The sequence below is a fragment of the Cladophialophora yegresii genome (assembly GCF_000585515.1).
Source record: "Cladophialophora yegresii CBS 114405 chromosome Unknown aczIN-supercont1.2, whole genome shotgun sequence".
Classification (NCBI taxonomy): Eukaryota; Fungi; Ascomycota; class Eurotiomycetes; order Chaetothyriales; family Herpotrichiellaceae; genus Cladophialophora; species Cladophialophora yegresii.
Genome location: NW_006913046.1, coordinates 2,514,675 through 2,530,378, shown reverse-complemented (window position 1 = coordinate 2,530,378; position 15,704 = coordinate 2,514,675). Strand labels below are relative to the sequence as shown.

Genomic DNA, 15,704 nt, shown 5'->3' with positions numbered 1-15,704 from the left:
ACTGGCGGTGGCAACGGCGTCGTCTCACCGACCGCTCTTCATCCCCTGGAAGCCGCCGCCGACCGCCGCGCATCCTGAAGATGCTCAGGTGCCCGACGCTAGAGCTTTCGCAACACAGCCAAGTCTAGTGCCATAATTAACACTAACTAACCTGCTGGGTGCCTGCCATGCAGAGACATCGGGAGCCTGAGAGCAGTATGAGTTAGACTTGCGAGCCGACGCAAGCCTTAGCGAAGCTTACCTGTTCCAAGCGTGGAAGCGGGGTCCCTTCGGCATACCTTCTCCACTGTCGACGGAGTACATGATGCGGAACCGTCGGCTTCATTTTCCCCTGCTAGCTGTCGCGCTTCTTCTGGATATATTCTTCCTCTAACACAAGAGTGTGTGAGCGCTTCCATGCAGTTGTTGGTGGGCGGGCGACGCAGTCAGATGTGCGATCAATATCCAATTACTGCGTCAGTGTCAGCGCAGGATACCGGGAGTCCCGAACCAGCAAGGACCACAGATAAATCGCAGAACTCATTCAACCACCGCCCCAAATATTGACCAGCACGGCGTAAGTAGTTCTTGCTGACCAAGCTCGCGGGATTTACTTTGACTATGTCACGGTCCTCGTGGCCATCGTGCTGTGTGTCCGCCATCGCGTCTACCAAATGCCACCCCATTCCAATGCTCTGCATCCGGGGCTCCTCGGTCCTTCGCATGTTATCGTAAGGGTTGCTGATATCAACTCATGAGTGTATCAGAGGATAAACAGACAAATCGGGAGCGGTGAATGACATTAAAAAATGGCTTCAGATCGTGACCTAGCTGCTTGATCCCGCAGGTCGAGTATCGTGGTACGGTGATGTGAAGACGAGTGTCGAGGTGATACTAATCTCACTCGGACCACCCGATATCTCGCATCTGCCTGGTTTGATTACAAGAATGAAGAATCGGCTAACGAATCCATGTAGGAGATGGCGGAGCCTGAGTCGTACGCAAGTGACCCTGGGATTGAGGCCTTGGGTGCGTCGACGCAGGGGTACTTTGCTAGCGCGCCTTCGAATACACAGTAAGGGTAGAGCAATTTGATGTAGAATTGTCCCGTTGCTGATTCTTCTCACCTTAGCTCACCTCAAGAATACCTTCCGCTTAGCCTTATGTGGGGAGAGCATTACCTAGTCACTACCATAAGGGTGCCGTTAGGTAAGCATGGCCCACAGAATAAGACCCGACGTCTAGCGGGACTGGCTCCGCCGACCCCGCACTACCCCACGTTAAATACCTGTACTGACCGTCGTCATGGTCCTCATCACAAATTTCTCTATTCCCATCAAACAACTCGCCAAAATGATCGCGCCCATGTCCCACGGTGATCTGCCCGCCTTCCCAGAAGGATTACCACTGGCCCCCATCGCCCGCATCTCGCACAACAAGCTCCTCCAGAACGATCCTGCGGAGGCGGAGAAGGTCTTAGAGGCTTGTAGAACTCATGGCTTCTTTTACCTCGACCTCACCGACACCGACGACGGCCAGACGCTGTTGGGAGAAAGTGAAGACCTTCTCGAACTCGCCTATCGCGCCTTCGACTGCCCGGTAGAAGAGAAGCGCAATTACGCCCTCGTCAAAGGCGTCAGCCTCTTCGGATACAAGGAAAACGGCACCGTCAAATTGACCGATCCGGAAAAGCGCCCTGACACGACCGAATTCTTCAATGTGTCCAAAGACCATATGCATGGCATCACTGAAAGTCGGACCTATCCCTCGGCGATCACAGACAACAGAGACCTCTTCAAACAGTTCACGCGCAACGCGCACGAAACCTGCATGCTTGTCCTGACCACGCTGGCGAAGCAGCTCAACCTTGCGCCTGAAGCGTTCGCGAATAAGAATCTCTTCAGTGAGCCCTCGGGCGACCACTGCCGCCTGACGCACAAGTTTGCGCATCACTCCGACAAGTCTGCCATCGGATTACCCTCGCACACCGACTTCGGGTCCATAACGATGTTGTTCAACTGGCTTGGCGGACTCCAGATCCAGTCTCACGACCCAGCAAAAAACAAAGAGTGGGAGTACGTCAAGCCAGTGCCGGGCCACGCCATCATCAACCTCGGAGACGCGATGGTCACCTTCACGAACGGGCTTCTCAAATCGGGCAAACACCGCGTCATTCCAGCGCCGGGCGAGCAGGTCAATGTGGATCGATACAGCATCGTGTACTTCGTCCGACCACATGATTCGGTTTTGATGGAACCGCTTCCAGAGTTTACCAACTTGGCAGCCCATTTGAAAGTGGCGGGCAAGTTTGAACCCGAGGGCGGCAAGACGCTCACGGCAGGGGAGTGGATGAGACAGCGGTCAATTCAGCTTGGATCATGATTTCAAAAAAGGACATTTTCGGACTGTGTTTCTCACTTCATGGTATTTGTATCGTGCTCTTCGACGGGGAAGTAGGCAGTACGATTTCAAAAATAAGTATTGCTGTATTGAAATCCCATTCCATACCACAATTGCGGAATTCGCAGACTTTGCCATTCTGTTTGTCGTCACAATGGGTTGTTCGCAAGGCAGTGGTTATGGTCATGGCTTCCTAAAATGTGTAGGAGTCTTGGGTCGTGCACTTTTCATGCCGCCATGTTGGCTCGATTTCAGCCCTCCGACATGACCCGCGAACAGAACAACTCGCAATCGACGATAAAAGCGACCGATTCTCCAAGGCTGACCTGGCTTGACAGCAGGAGTCCAGGAGGTGATTATTGAATTCGGGCTTCAGTCGTCCAGGGGGTTAATGCTGCAGATTTCGCCGGCCTTGGCAGTGATTCAAAAGGTTTGGACAATTTGATCTGATACGAGCTGGCTGTAAGTCTAGCACGATGCAAAGGAGTTCAGAAGCCTGTTCTTTCTAGCCCGCTGCAGGGAAGAACGCGGGTCGCGAACTTCTTAAGTCCAGGCGGCATGAATCCGCTGCCCATTTAGTACTAGTTTGAGCCGCATCCTCGCGCGGCTCCGCAGCCGCAACGTTTGCAGTCGTCGCTCTCGGACGAACCTCAATATGAGCCTGCCCTTGATCACCTCACGCAGTATTGGCTATCAACGCCCTTTTCAATGTTTGCGCGATGTTCGCGAGGGACGCCAAAGTGCTTCTCGCCTAACGCACCATGCCAGCCGCAATCGTCTCTCCTTCGTCCATGTCCGCGCTTCAACTCATCCCTCCCTGAGCGGACCCGCAAACTTCCCAATGCACGAACATCCAGCCCCAGCTCGAAGCTGCTCACCGACTGGCTGCTCAATCGCTGGTTCCTCCTCGGAATCGCCTCTGGGTTTCTCTTGAACGAGTACTTGAAGCGCCGCAGGGATGACTCCTTCGTCACATACACCTTAACGGCCAAGGAGCCCGTCTCCTCGACCGCAAGCATCTTCCACTTTCACCTCCACCCGAAGCAGCACTCGCAAAATTACGAGCTCTACAAGGAAGCATGGAGACGGGCCATCTGGAACGTGCAGTTCAAACAGCCCCAGCTGCAGATCGTGAGGGCGTACACGCCTTTGCCGCCCGTGGATGTGGACGAGAAGACCGGGCCGGGCCAAGAAAAAGAGACAGAGGCGGGAGATTTGCGGTTCCTCATCCGCCACGACCCGCACGGCGAGGTCTCCAGCTGGCTGCACAGACTGCCCTTGAAAACGGAGATCGAGATGAGGGGGCCGTACCTCGAGTATGAGATCGGCGAGGACGTGCGACAAGTTGTCTTCTTCGCGGGCGGGACGGGGATTGCGCCCGCTTTACAGGTCGCGCATGCTCTGTTTGGAGGAGACACTTCGGCACCGCGCAAAGACCGCAAGCTGCATATCCTCTGGGCGAACAGGATGCGGCAGGACTGTCTCGGTGGCGTCAGCGACGAGCCGCCAGCAGAGTCGTTGCCTCCCAAATCGACGTGGTCGGGCTTCTTCTCGGCGCCGAAGCCGAAACCGCCGCCGCCGCCGCCATCGACAGAAAAGGGCCCAATCGTGCGGGAACTCGATGTACTCAAGCAGAGATATCCCGGCCAGGTCACCGTGGAATATTTTGTCAATGCGGAGGATACGTGGATCGACGAAGACGCCGTCTTTCGCGCACTCTCTCGGTTCGATGACAAGGACTTCTCCTCCGCGAACACGCCGACGTCGCGTGAACAGCGGCAAATCTTGATCTCGGGACCGCCTGGGTTTATTGCACATCTAGCAGGTCCAAAGGAGTGGAGGAACGGGCGGGAAGAGCAGGGCGCTGTCAGCAGGCTCGTGGCGCATGCGCTGGCAAAGAACCCGCATCACGTAAAGGTTTGGAAGATCTAGACAGACGTGTGAGCGGCTGAGAAGACAGGTACAGCACATCATGAGCGCCATTGCCTATGAGCAGCAGCACCGAGTCATGTTGAAGAGAGCTTCGTCGACGAAGAAGTAACGTATCGCTCTCGTAACCGTTCTTGGTATCCCTCAGCAATCATTATGGGCTAGACTGTGCCCGGAAGTGGTGATGTTCTGGACAGCAAGGCCTCAGCAATACGGTATGAAAACACGGCAATTTTGATTAGTGTAGTCACCCGCCACGTTACAATCGTGGCAAAACGGATCCCAGTTGCGCACGAAACAGTCCCGAGAAAGTCTCTCACGAGCACAAGCGTCACAATCCAATACATTTCCTTCAGATGACACGCACGACGCAAAATAAGACCTAACTGTCCAGCCAGCGCTTCACAAGAAGGCCTAAACGGCCTCATCGAGACTGGTCCAACTGCTGCCGTCAAAGTGGCTTCTCCATAGATTCCCGTTCGGGCCACAAGCAAACACATCGACCCGGGCTCCATACGCAATAGCGCAAGGGGTGTTGAAAACCTGCTGCGAGATCACTTTGGTGGCCTTCGCATTGTTGGCTCCGAACTGGTCGGCGGTCAAGCTCTTGTCGGCCATGTGGCAAACAACGCTGCCCTTCAAGTTGCCGTCGGTCGCACTCGGCACGTCGGCGCCTCTGATCGCGAAGACGAAGCACCTGTCATTCGTGACTGCGACGGTCGGCGCCGAAAACATAAACCTGCTCTCGAGTTGGATGCGGGTCGGCTTGGTCTTGGAGTATGGCTGATCCCAGGTATGCAGGGCAATCCAGGTTCCTGACTCACCGTTGCCGGTCCACAGGTGAACTGCCGTGTCGGGAGTCCAAGGCAGACTGGCTGCTGCCATTGGCAGATCTGGACGAGCGTTCTCATCCATCCTTTCCCCTGCTCCTGGGTCCTGCCCGTCCTGGAGGGTGAACCTGTACAAGGTCCCCAGGTCCGCGCCACTGGTCAGGCAAAACAGCCGACTGGGGCCACTGTTCTGCACCAGGTTCAGCAGGCACGGCTGGCCGATGGCGTACGAGCCAAAGCTGACAACTGTGGGTTCTGACGCATCTGCGTCCCATTTGAGCCACTCCACGTGGGCTTCGGAGGTACGGATTGCGACATCGACTCGGCTGAGGCCGGTGCTGACGACAGTGGGTCCGGAATGATAGATGGTGTCGGTGACCTTTTTCCATGATTGCCACGCTCCGTTGGTGTAGGTCTTCCGCCAGAGTTTGCGGTCCGCACCCAGGGCAAAGATGTCGCGAATGTCTATCGAGCCGTTACCTCTGTAGATAGCGCCAATCTCACGGTCGGTAGCAAGCACAATGCTGTCGTTGGGTGTGAAAAGCTCCCAGCTTCCGGGCGCTGACCTGCTTGCTGGACCCTGCTGTGGCTCGTTGATCCACTTCCGGTAAAGATGACCATCTCCTGCTACGGCGAATATTTCAGTCAGTCCCGCGGCTGTGCGGTATGCCTTCGGATTTCCAGCCATGATCATCGGCTTTGTGCCTTGGTTTACACCGGCATTGGGATCGGTCTTGCGGACCGGAAGGCCGAATGCGAATAACTGAGGATCGACGATATTCGGGAACGGCGGAGGCGGCTTTTCAGTGGTAGGCGCTGCGGGTCTCGACGCCAATTCGTCTGTTCTGGGCTTGGCGACGACGACCGCCGAGTCTGACGACTTCGAAGACGGGGGCCCTGAAGTGGCTTGGGGATTTCGGTCCTCGTCGGCAAGGGCCAGAGAGGCATCAATCGCGCGGTGTGGGTCAAAGGTCACGTAATCAACCTCCTGGGTGATAAGTGCCATTTGTTTCTTGATCTGCTTCTTCGTCTGGAGAAGGGCTTGGATCTCCACAGGGATAGCCTGTGGCGAGGCAGCCACCTGGTAGTCCGGCATGCTGCGGACAATGTCATTGAGCTGCTTGAGCAGAGTTTTGTACTCCAAGAATTGATCGAGCAGGTCGTTCGTGTAGGTCGAGGCCATATCGTAATCGAGCAGGCTTGAGGACCACCAGCTCGGAGCGGACTTGTGGAAGTCCTTCAGGTGGTCCCACTTGGTGATGATGGCGTAGCAGTATTCTGGATGCGCTGAAACCCGGGCCGGAAATTCCGTGGCTGCTTGGAACAGGCTGGCCATGTTCCACGGTTGCTGAGGATCTTTGACCTGACCACCTCCTCTCCAGTTCACAGCATAGTTGACCTCGCTAAGCGATTCACTACTTGTTTTGTCGAAGCCGCCATTGCCTTCACCCTTAAATGCGCTCATCGAAATGCTGAGCTGCGCCTTGATGTGCTCGGCGCTGTCCGTGTCTTTAGTAACCATGCTAACGATGGCATTGAACTCTCCACCCTTGACCCAGCCGGAGATGAACCCGTCTCCATAAGCATTGACAAACTGTTCTTTGCTGCCATAGACGGACTCGACCTTGTTGAACGTCATGGCAGATGTATCAGGCTGCGCGAGGTCGTTCATGACTTTGACGGTCAAGATATAGGTTAAACTGCTCTGTTTGACCTTGTCCTCTTGCACAAAGGCGCCACTACCGCTTGCCGTCACTGTTCCCAACTTCACCGAGGCCGCGGCCGAGATGTTGAGGTTCTCCAGTGCATCAGAGACTTTGTTGGTCACGGTCGTTTTGTAATCTACCACCTGGGGAATGGTGTCGTCGGGCGTGATCGGATGGAGCTTGACGTGCTCTTTGATATTCTTGATGTCCGGAATCTCCTCGGATGCGGTAGCACCTGTTGACGGATCCGCGGCTTCGAGGGCTTTGCCACCTGGTTTGCCAACTTGGTCGGCACCAGTAGGTGGAGTTGTTGCTGAGCCGCCAGGAGAAATATCGCCGTTCGGTCGAGGCCCGACCAAAGGCCCAGGAGCAGTGAGTTTGTGCTCTGCGGATTCCTTGAATGATACGACATTCTCCATGCACACTTGTTGGAGGTAGGTGTTATAGCCCTGAAGACGTGAGCTGCCAGCCAGCAGGAGAAATATTCCGAGAGTACACTCACCTGGCCAAGTCGCATTGACTGGTCGAAAGGCACGAGTATCAAAGGCATTCTGGAGGAGGTTTAGGGTGGTGAGTGAAAACAACGAGCTATGAGAGAACGGTTTCACACACTTGTATGGAGGCGGCGAATGCAGCAGACCTTATAGTTTCAGTGTCCTCCGGAACCCCCGTTCGTGGCTCTTGCCTGATCGAAAAAGGAGCAACACAGCATCTGTACTCCGTTGACAGCTCGAGCCTCAGCTCTCCGCCTTGGATTGATAATGAGAGTCTGCGTGCGCGTGGCTGTCGCACGTGGCCGACCTCAGCCAGCCCCAAGAGCGCCAGCTGGCGACACTCGCCGTATTGCTTTCCATCTCAAAAGCTATAGCAGCTTCCAAAACGAGCACTTGTGCTACCGGACGCAGAGGGAGGACGAAGGGGTGAGTGGGAAGTGAAGAACCCGGGCGTCCTTGGCGGTCTCGGGGCGCTGGTCGTTGACGGAAGGTTAAGCGCGCGGCGTCGATCTGTGGCTGGCTGTGCAGGGCAGAGCTGAACAGCTCCATTTCCTCCCGCACGCGCACCCTTCGCTTCATGCTGAGCCATGGAGAAACGGTTACCAGTTTCGGCCTGCTGCCTGCGGCCTGCATGTGCTCAAGCGCAGACATCCTTGGCGATCTTCCTGCGTCGTCTTGGACATGGTGTTTCGTGGTAGCGGTGTGTCAGTAAGCTGGATGGCTTGCAGAGCTGAAGGCGCAGTCCATCGTGGGTGCCAACATAAACGGGAAGTTGCAGAAGTTTCCACATCCGACTACTTCCAAGCCACGCTATTCCCGGGTCCGAACAGCTTTCATCCCTTCAATTGACGCTGTGCTGAATCTTGTACCTGAAACATAACTCTGAGAACCGAGCTGACTCTTAGACATCTGATGCCCTATATGAACACAAGCTCTAATAGCAGCAGTTGCGGCCTTGTAGCGGCTGCGTACGGCTGATCGTGAGAGATCTGCGACTCCGCCCAGGGTATTTGCTCTGATCATACAGCATTTCATCAGGTCAGTTCGCACGAACTGGTAGCGTCCATGGACAGCGACGACGACTCAGATATTCGACTCCTTTCGATCAGCAAACACGCCGCAGCAAAGGCTCCTTTCAATGTCCCGGCACCTAATCTAGGCGCCTTTCAAATTCCAAGCAAACCATTCGGACCCAAAGGCCTCGAGACGAAGGTGCTTGAAATTGGACTCTTCTCTGGTTTCGACTCAAAGCTAGCGAATGCACCAGATCTCGGGCCATTCCAGGCAGACTCGCCCTTCCAGCTTCAGGACAGCTACGAACTTGTGGTCACACCCTTGGGGCGGAACAGCTTCTCAGACGTGACCAGCACCTCGTCTTCGTCCTCGTATGAGCACCTTTCTGCGTCCGTCGGCGTAGGAGTTGACTGCGTGGTCTTTGGAGGATCTGTCTCCGTGTCATATGACAAGTATGTCACTACGAACACAGACGTATGTTCACTGCTTGAACGGACCTTCTTTGCACTAATCCGACCTATTGGGTCAGGGCCTGAAGCATAGCCAGCATGCCGTATGCTACGACTCAGCTATACGGTACTTGAGCCCACCACCACTGTCAGATGTGGCCAAACAGGTTCTGCGTGAGCAAGGAGAAGCCGCATTCCGAGCGAGATTCGGTGATTACTTCCTAGGCGGATTTGTGACAGGCGCAGAGTCTGGTCTTCTCATGTCGTATGCCCACTCTGATCGAGAGGAGACGGATATTACGCGCTTCACCATGACTGTCAAGGTCCTCTTCTGGAGCGCGAGCCACACCGAGGAAACCGTACACACTGACACTCTAGAGACCTCATCTTTGACATTCACATCATTCAACACACTTGATCCCGCGTCCTCTCGAATAAGTACCGCGCCAGGTCCTGGCAGTATTGGCATTACCTCACGAAACCCAACTATACAAGAGACACAAGAGCAGGTGCAAAATATAACGTTAACGACTCAGGCGTTGTCTACGCTTGTAGCAGCAAAAAGGCAGTCCATCTTTGGAACGGCGCTAAGCGCACAGGACTGGGATGCTGGCTGCACATTCACTGTTACCCATGCCGCAACCCGACTGACGAGCATGTATCCTTCGAGGATACTGTTGCAGATCCAGCTCATCCCCTATACTGTGCTATGGGAATACCAGAAAGTGCTTGGCTCCAGGGCGTAAGCGACGGAGCATGCATGTGAAGAGCGGACATGACATGCTATTGGCTTCGGCTCATTACAACTAGTAGACTCCGACGGCTACCAGTTGCCCTAACGTTGATAGTGTACAGCAGCAAGCAAGTCCACAGTCCGCACTACTTCTATCGTACCTGTGTGGTCGGTCGGTCTCCCAGCCACCAATCGGAAGTGCAAGAATTTAACCGAATTCCGCCTCGGCTTCTGTTGATACAGCAGATCTTTAGGCGGTCCGCCTCCTCATCAGGACTCACAAGCCAAGGTAGACCTAGGATTCAAATACCCCTTGTGCCGCAGAAATGAGTTTCTTGACCGTGTCACGCCGCCGCCGAGAAGCCGCTATTCTCGCGATCTCATAGCTTAACCAGCGCACACTGCCGCGATGCCTCCCCGCAGGACAATCTACCTCCCGACAAAGGACTATGAGCTCCCAGACATCGACATCTTGACCTTGATCTACGACTCTCCTGAATCCTGGACCCAGGAAAACACGGTTGTACATGCTGAGGCCGCGCTTCCTTCTAACGCCATCACGAAGGCCCAAGCTCGTGTCTACACAAAACGACTAGCATGGGTATTCAGGCACGTCTTCTCTATCGGCACAAATGGGCCCGGCAAAGATGTCGTTGTCTGCATCTCTTCCGGACAGATACTGCTGAGTAACGTCTTCTACGGGGTGATTGCCGCCGGAGGGGTATTTTCCGCTGCGAGTTCCGCCTTCACCGCAGGAGAGTTGGCGCGGCAGATTAAGCAGGGACGAAGTTCATGTATAGTCTGCAGTGAGGACTGCAGGGATGTGGCAATCAAGGCGGCGAAGGAATGTGGCGTGCCGGCGAGCAGGGTTTTGGTGTTAGAGAGTATGGGTGGGAAGAGAGTACTTAGGGACGTAGAAAAGAAGGGACAGAACTGGCTGGATGGTGGAGAAGTGGAATGGGTTAAGAGAGGTGACTTGTTGGACTGGGAGAAGATCACGGATAAGAAGACGTTGAAGGACCGAGTGGTCTGCTTACTTTATAGCAGCGGGACGACGGGGGTTCCCAAAGGTGATCTCTGGCCGCTCATCTTGTGAATGAGCCACGCTGACAACAATACCCAGGAGTCAATATCTCGCACGCAAACCTCGTCTCCGAAGGCTTGATTCCCCAATACCAAATCCGCGAATACTTTGCGCGCCAGCGTCGTCTCAATCCAGCCTATAGGTTCGAATACCGCACATTAGCACACCTCCCGGCAGCCCATATTGCTGGGTGCCAGGGCTACTTTGTCAACCCGTCCATCGCTGGCGGCCCCGTGTTTTGGATGCCAAAATTCGACTTCCCACTCTTTCTCGAATACAACAGACGCTACAAGATCACTACCTTCTTCACGGTCCCACCGATATACCTTCTCATTGCGAAAAGCCCTCTGGTTACCGATCAGTTTGCAAGCCTTGTGCACGCAATCACCGGCGCGGCGCCGATGGGCCCAGAACTACAGGCCATGGCGGAGAAGAAGTTGGGGTGCCAAATTTCGCAAACATGGGGCCTTTCAGAGACAACGGGCAGCGTGACAGCCATGCCTTGGGACCAGAAGGATGAAACGGGGAGTGTATCTCCTTTATTACCGAACGTGCGGATGCGAATCGTCGACGACGAGGAAAATGACGTCGAAGAAGGCCAGGAAGGAGAATTCATCGTCCAAGGACCCATGATCACGACAGGCTACTGGGCCAACGAAACCGCGACGAAAGAAGCATTCACCAAGGATGGGGCGTGGTTCAAGACGGGAGACGTAGGTCTCTGCAAGGATGGCAAATTCTACGTGGTGGACCGCAAGAAGGTATGTGCCACTGATATTAGCTCGCATGGGACTTGTCACCTCAACTGACGCACGCTCACAGGAACTGATCAAGTACAAAGGCCTCCAAGTCGCGCCTGCGGAACTGGAAGCCCTTCTCCTCTCGCACAAGCTCATCCTCGACGCGGCCGTCATCGGCGTCCCGGACCCGTCGGGTAGTGGCAACGAATTACCACGCGCGTACGTCGTGGCGGACCAGTCCATGATATCGGAAAGCGAGATCAAAGCCTTTGTCAGCCAGAACCTGGCCCAGCACAAGCAGTTGAGAGGCGGGGTGGTTTACCTGGACGCGATTCCCAAAAGCCCGAGCGGGAAAATTCTCAGGCGCGAGTTGAGGGAACTGGCTAAGCGGGAGCGCGTGGCGGGACGAGCGAAGATTTAGAAAGGTAGATTGGACCCGTGTCTGGTGGGACAAGCGAACATCTAGGTAGGTAGGTAGATCGGATCTAGAACTGGCGGGACAAACAAGCATCTACCTGGTAGATTGGATCCAGATGTACGGAGTCCTGTGTCTCGCTATACTTAAGCCAAGGGAGGAAAAGGGAAGGAGAGATGGATGAAGACAGTGGATAAACAAACGGTATACACGTACACGTACGCCGTAGAATACAGGATGGAGGACCAGGCAGAGCGGACCTTGACCCAACCACGCAGGCTATGCTTTCATGGCTCCTGTTCCTTCTTATCGATGGCGCTCCACGTACAGAGTATCTTCTTCCCGATCGCGCTCCATGTACAGAGTATCGCGGCGGGAAGGGAACGTGTGGAACCGCATCAACGTACCATAAGCAGACCCGATCCTCAGATCACGCATCTCTCCGCACTCGAGAGCATGGCGCGGCATCGTAAAGCGCAGGAAGTACGGAAGTCCATCCCACTCGGCCGCCTACATACGTACCACTGAACGCAGGATAGGTTGGCCTAGCTACAGTACTGTACCTAGGTAAGGCAAGGTTACAGTCGGGTGACAAATGGATTGATTGCAGCTAGGGGGTTCAGAACCTGGTCTTTGGCGAGTTGGATGACACTACAAACGGGCAAAACGGGTACAGTAAATCGTTCGAGGGTAGCCAATGTTCCGGACAGTCAGCCAATGACAGACCACGAAGCGTTCGATGGAATTGGGTCGTCGTTTAACCCGCCTCAGCCTTTCGCGTCATGTGCGTGCATGTGGTATAGGTATGGAGTTACGCGTGGTCTTCAAACCTCAAGCACGTGTCTTGCGCCATTCCGGAGTAATTAAACATTCACGGCTTCGTTGTGGGGGCCGCGCTCCGTCGGACGACGGCGACATGCATCTCCATACGTACCCGGTACCGGGGTATGCAACAGTGCGATTGTATTGTTACGGAGTCGACTTTGCGGGGGTCGAGATGACTCCTGACCGGAAAACCAGGCCCATGATATTGGTAAGCACGAGCTTTACGTATAGTGCCTGGAAAATGTTATCGATTAATGTACTTAGGTATGTGTCTCTGTGTGCGTGTGGTCGACACCAGGAAAGAGAGGCGCCTAGTAGGCTATTTTCGTTCTCAGCGCCTTCCGTGCCCGCTCAGAATATCCAACGCCCTGATTGTGACTCTGACTCATGAGGATCGCTCTGCTCGGCTTGCATATATTCAACACGCCTTGCTTCAAGAGAGGATCAATCCTGCCCGGCCCCGAAAGAAAGTACACGCCCAACGATCACAGGAGTGGCGGGCGCATTCATTCACCTCCGGGGCGTGGTGGGCGTTGCGACGCCGTTCGCGCGACCTCGATCCGACTGGCCTGAGTCCCTGTGCTGCCCATCCCCCATCATGCCCTGCATAAAGGTGATATAATCATACTTAGGCACGTTCCGGTCGGCCTCCATGTCCGGCCCGGTATGTTCGGGCATACTGCTCAATAGATCTTCAATCAAATCATCCGGGATCAGCGAATGCCGCAGATCCATCTCCGTGACGTAGGGTTTCCCGTCCGCGACCTCGCGGAACGACTGGAAGACTTGTTCCGAGCTGTTCTGGTCTTCCGTCACGGAAACCATAAATCGAATAAACTGCTCGAAGCCCACGCCGCGGGATTCCCGCTGACGACGCGAGACAGGCGACATACTGGGATCGATGCCGGTATGGCATACCTCCACAAACTTGTCGTGCATTTCGTGTTCGTCGTACACCAGGCCCAGACTGGCGAGCGCGGCGCTGAATTCGAGCTCCGTGAGCGCATTTGTGCCGTCACGGTCAAAGTGGCGGAACACGGATTCGAATTCCTCGAGCTGGATCGGTGTCAGGTTGGTCATGTTACGAGCGACCATTTGGTTCTCGAGGAAGGTTAATTTCTTCTGCACACTGGCCTTGACCAGGCTGAGCTCGTATAATAGCTCGTCGTACGTGTATGTGGTGTAATCGTTTTCGTCAATGTTGGCCTCCTGGCACTTCTCGTCGAGGATTGCTATGCCCTCGAGGTATTGCTCGAGCGGGCCAAGATTGTCGGCGAGCCGTTGGGCATGGTCCAGTTGGTCCTCGACATCACCTTCCAACCCTGAGACGGCGAGGGAGAGTGTGTTCAGGGTCAAGGCGAAATCATTGGCCTTGTCGGCAAAGGTCCTTCTCAACGCGTTCTTGATGTCTCGGATGGTCTCGTTGATCAGCTTGCTTCGAGCGTGCTCGTCAGTTCCCAAGGCCGCCCATTCGTGGTCGAGCACTTCCAGTCTCAGTTCTGGCGGTGGCTGATAGGGACGGAGTCTGTACGTGGAGAGTTTGGTCTTGATGTTGCCTAGCAGTGCTGCCAAGTCCGACTTCTCGGCCACCCACTTCCGCTTCTGGTTCCGCTTGTAGTTGGCCAGCGCATTGGCCTGGGCCTTCGCGTCTGCGTACGTTCCCTGGAATTGCGAGTCGCGCCAGGCCTGCCGCTGTTGCCGGATCTGCTGTAGCAGGGCACGCATTCTCTTCTCGTATGCCGATTCCATCTCCCACGCGCCTTGCATGTTGCTCACGAACTTCTCGACTCGTCTGCCCGCATTTTCCACCCTCTCCATGGCACTAAATGCGTGGAACCAGTAGGCAATGTACGTCATAAGCGACCTCTCATCGGGTTTGGGCACATCTGCCACGTCTTCGACATCCAGCAGGTCCGGGATGCCGATCTCTCTGCTCGCAATCTCAAACGCCAACTTCATGTTCCCTTTGTGGTCCGACTTATCCAGTGTGTCGAAGTCGATCAGGTCGGGCCGGTGGATATCCAAAAGCGCACAAAAGGCGAGCCCATCGTTCCAAGAGGACGAGAAGTCCCGCACTTCGACTCCCTCATAGCATGCCGTTTTCCGTTGACACCAGAGTAGCAGACCTTCCTTGGCCGTCAAGCCTTCCTCGTTGATGTCCGAGATGGTGAACCGCAGAATGAGCGTCCATATCAGCCCCAAAATGATCTTGCGGTTCCCATCAACCACATCCTCTGCACCAATGTTTGTCATCTGGATCCCGCGACTCTTGATAAACTCGAGTGATTTGTTGACGTTTTCGAACTTCTGCACCCGCAGGCGAGGGTTCGCCGCATATCGGCCGAGAGATTCATTGCTGAGGATCTCGAGAAGGTGGATGAGGATGATGCCGTCGGAAAGGTCTGTTACCAGGCTTTTGACGGCGACTTCGCGGGGTTTTATCTTGTTATTGAGCCTGAATGTGTCAGTCTATCTAGGCCGAGCGTGAGTCGTGGCATGTACCATTTTGTAAAGGTCTTCTCTTGGACATTCACCCATTGCTTCTCCAATAATACCATGGCTGCATGTCAGACGGCGGGAAGGTTGACAATGATGGATACTCGGGGGTCTACGTCCGCAGGTCTGGTCGAGCGGTGTCGATTGTACGGAGATACAGTATCCAAAAGGTAGCAAACTGACAAACGCAGGTTTCAGTGCAGGGCCGACGGACGTCCAAGTGTCATCCAGACTAATATGCAGTCATTGAGAGAATGATTTAGACTAGGTAACTAATCCTGTGATTCCCAGCTGAATGCCAGCTGAAGGGAGCGTGAGGGGGTCAGTTTTTCGGCGTTGTCATGTTCCGAAAAGTAAACAAGCCGCCAGCGGGGCAACGAGGCCAAGGCCGGAAGCCCGCCAATCACATGGTCTCGGCTCCTATAGGTATCGCTTACTAGGGCATCAGCGCCTCCTTAAAAAGCAGCTTTACGTGTTCCTGTTCTTGACTTCCACGACCTTGAGCTTGATTCCATCGTCCTTGGTTTAAGCTCACCGAGTTACCGACCCTCGCAAAGCGATGTGCACGTCAAGAAGGCTGTCGACCGCTGCAAGCCACTCGTGGCGGGAC

The 15,704-nt window shown here is 54.8% G+C and overlaps 6 protein-coding genes across 6 annotated transcripts; 4 read left to right on the top strand and 2 right to left on the bottom strand.

Moving 5' to 3' along the window:
- Positions 1-1,284: 1,284 nt before the first annotated feature.
- On the top strand, positions 1,285-2,361 carry A1O7_02845 (uncharacterized protein; the record flags this gene model as incomplete). The annotated part of the gene is made up of 1 exon (XM_007756874.1): positions 1,285-2,361. The coding sequence occupies one exon, from the start codon at positions 1,285-1,287 to the stop codon at positions 2,359-2,361; it is 1,077 nt and encodes a 358-aa protein (XP_007755064.1).
- A 726-nt stretch (positions 2,362-3,087) lies between these two features.
- On the top strand, positions 3,088-4,311 carry A1O7_02844 (uncharacterized protein; the record flags this gene model as incomplete). Its single annotated transcript, XM_007756873.1, has 1 exon — positions 3,088-4,311. One exon carries the CDS (start codon positions 3,088-3,090, stop codon positions 4,309-4,311), a length of 1,224 nt encoding a protein of 407 aa, XP_007755063.1.
- Positions 4,312-4,722: 411 nt separating this feature from the next.
- Positions 4,723-7,394, bottom strand: A1O7_02843 (uncharacterized protein; the record flags this gene model as incomplete). Its single annotated transcript, XM_007756872.1, has 2 exons — positions 4,723-7,293; positions 7,347-7,394. 2 exons carry the CDS (start codon positions 7,392-7,394, stop codon positions 4,723-4,725), a joined length of 2,619 nt encoding a protein of 872 aa, XP_007755062.1.
- Positions 7,395-8,403: 1,009 nt separating this feature from the next.
- A1O7_02842 (uncharacterized protein) lies at positions 8,404-9,547 on the top strand (the record flags this gene model as incomplete). Its single annotated transcript, XM_007756871.1, has 2 exons — positions 8,404-8,826; positions 8,882-9,547. The coding sequence occupies 2 exons, from the start codon at positions 8,404-8,406 to the stop codon at positions 9,545-9,547; spliced, it is 1,089 nt and encodes a 362-aa protein (XP_007755061.1).
- Positions 9,548-9,943: 396 nt separating this feature from the next.
- On the top strand, positions 9,944-11,779 carry A1O7_02841 (uncharacterized protein; the record flags this gene model as incomplete). Its single annotated transcript, XM_007756870.1, has 3 exons — positions 9,944-10,604; positions 10,658-11,379; positions 11,441-11,779. The coding sequence occupies 3 exons, from the start codon at positions 9,944-9,946 to the stop codon at positions 11,777-11,779; spliced, it is 1,722 nt and encodes a 573-aa protein (XP_007755060.1).
- A 1,329-nt stretch (positions 11,780-13,108) lies between these two features.
- Positions 13,109-15,156, bottom strand: A1O7_02840 (uncharacterized protein; the record flags this gene model as incomplete). The annotated part of the gene is made up of 2 exons (XM_007756869.1): positions 13,109-15,053; positions 15,101-15,156. The coding sequence occupies 2 exons, from the start codon at positions 15,154-15,156 to the stop codon at positions 13,109-13,111; spliced, it is 2,001 nt and encodes a 666-aa protein (XP_007755059.1).
- Between the last annotated feature and the right edge of the window lie 548 nt (positions 15,157-15,704).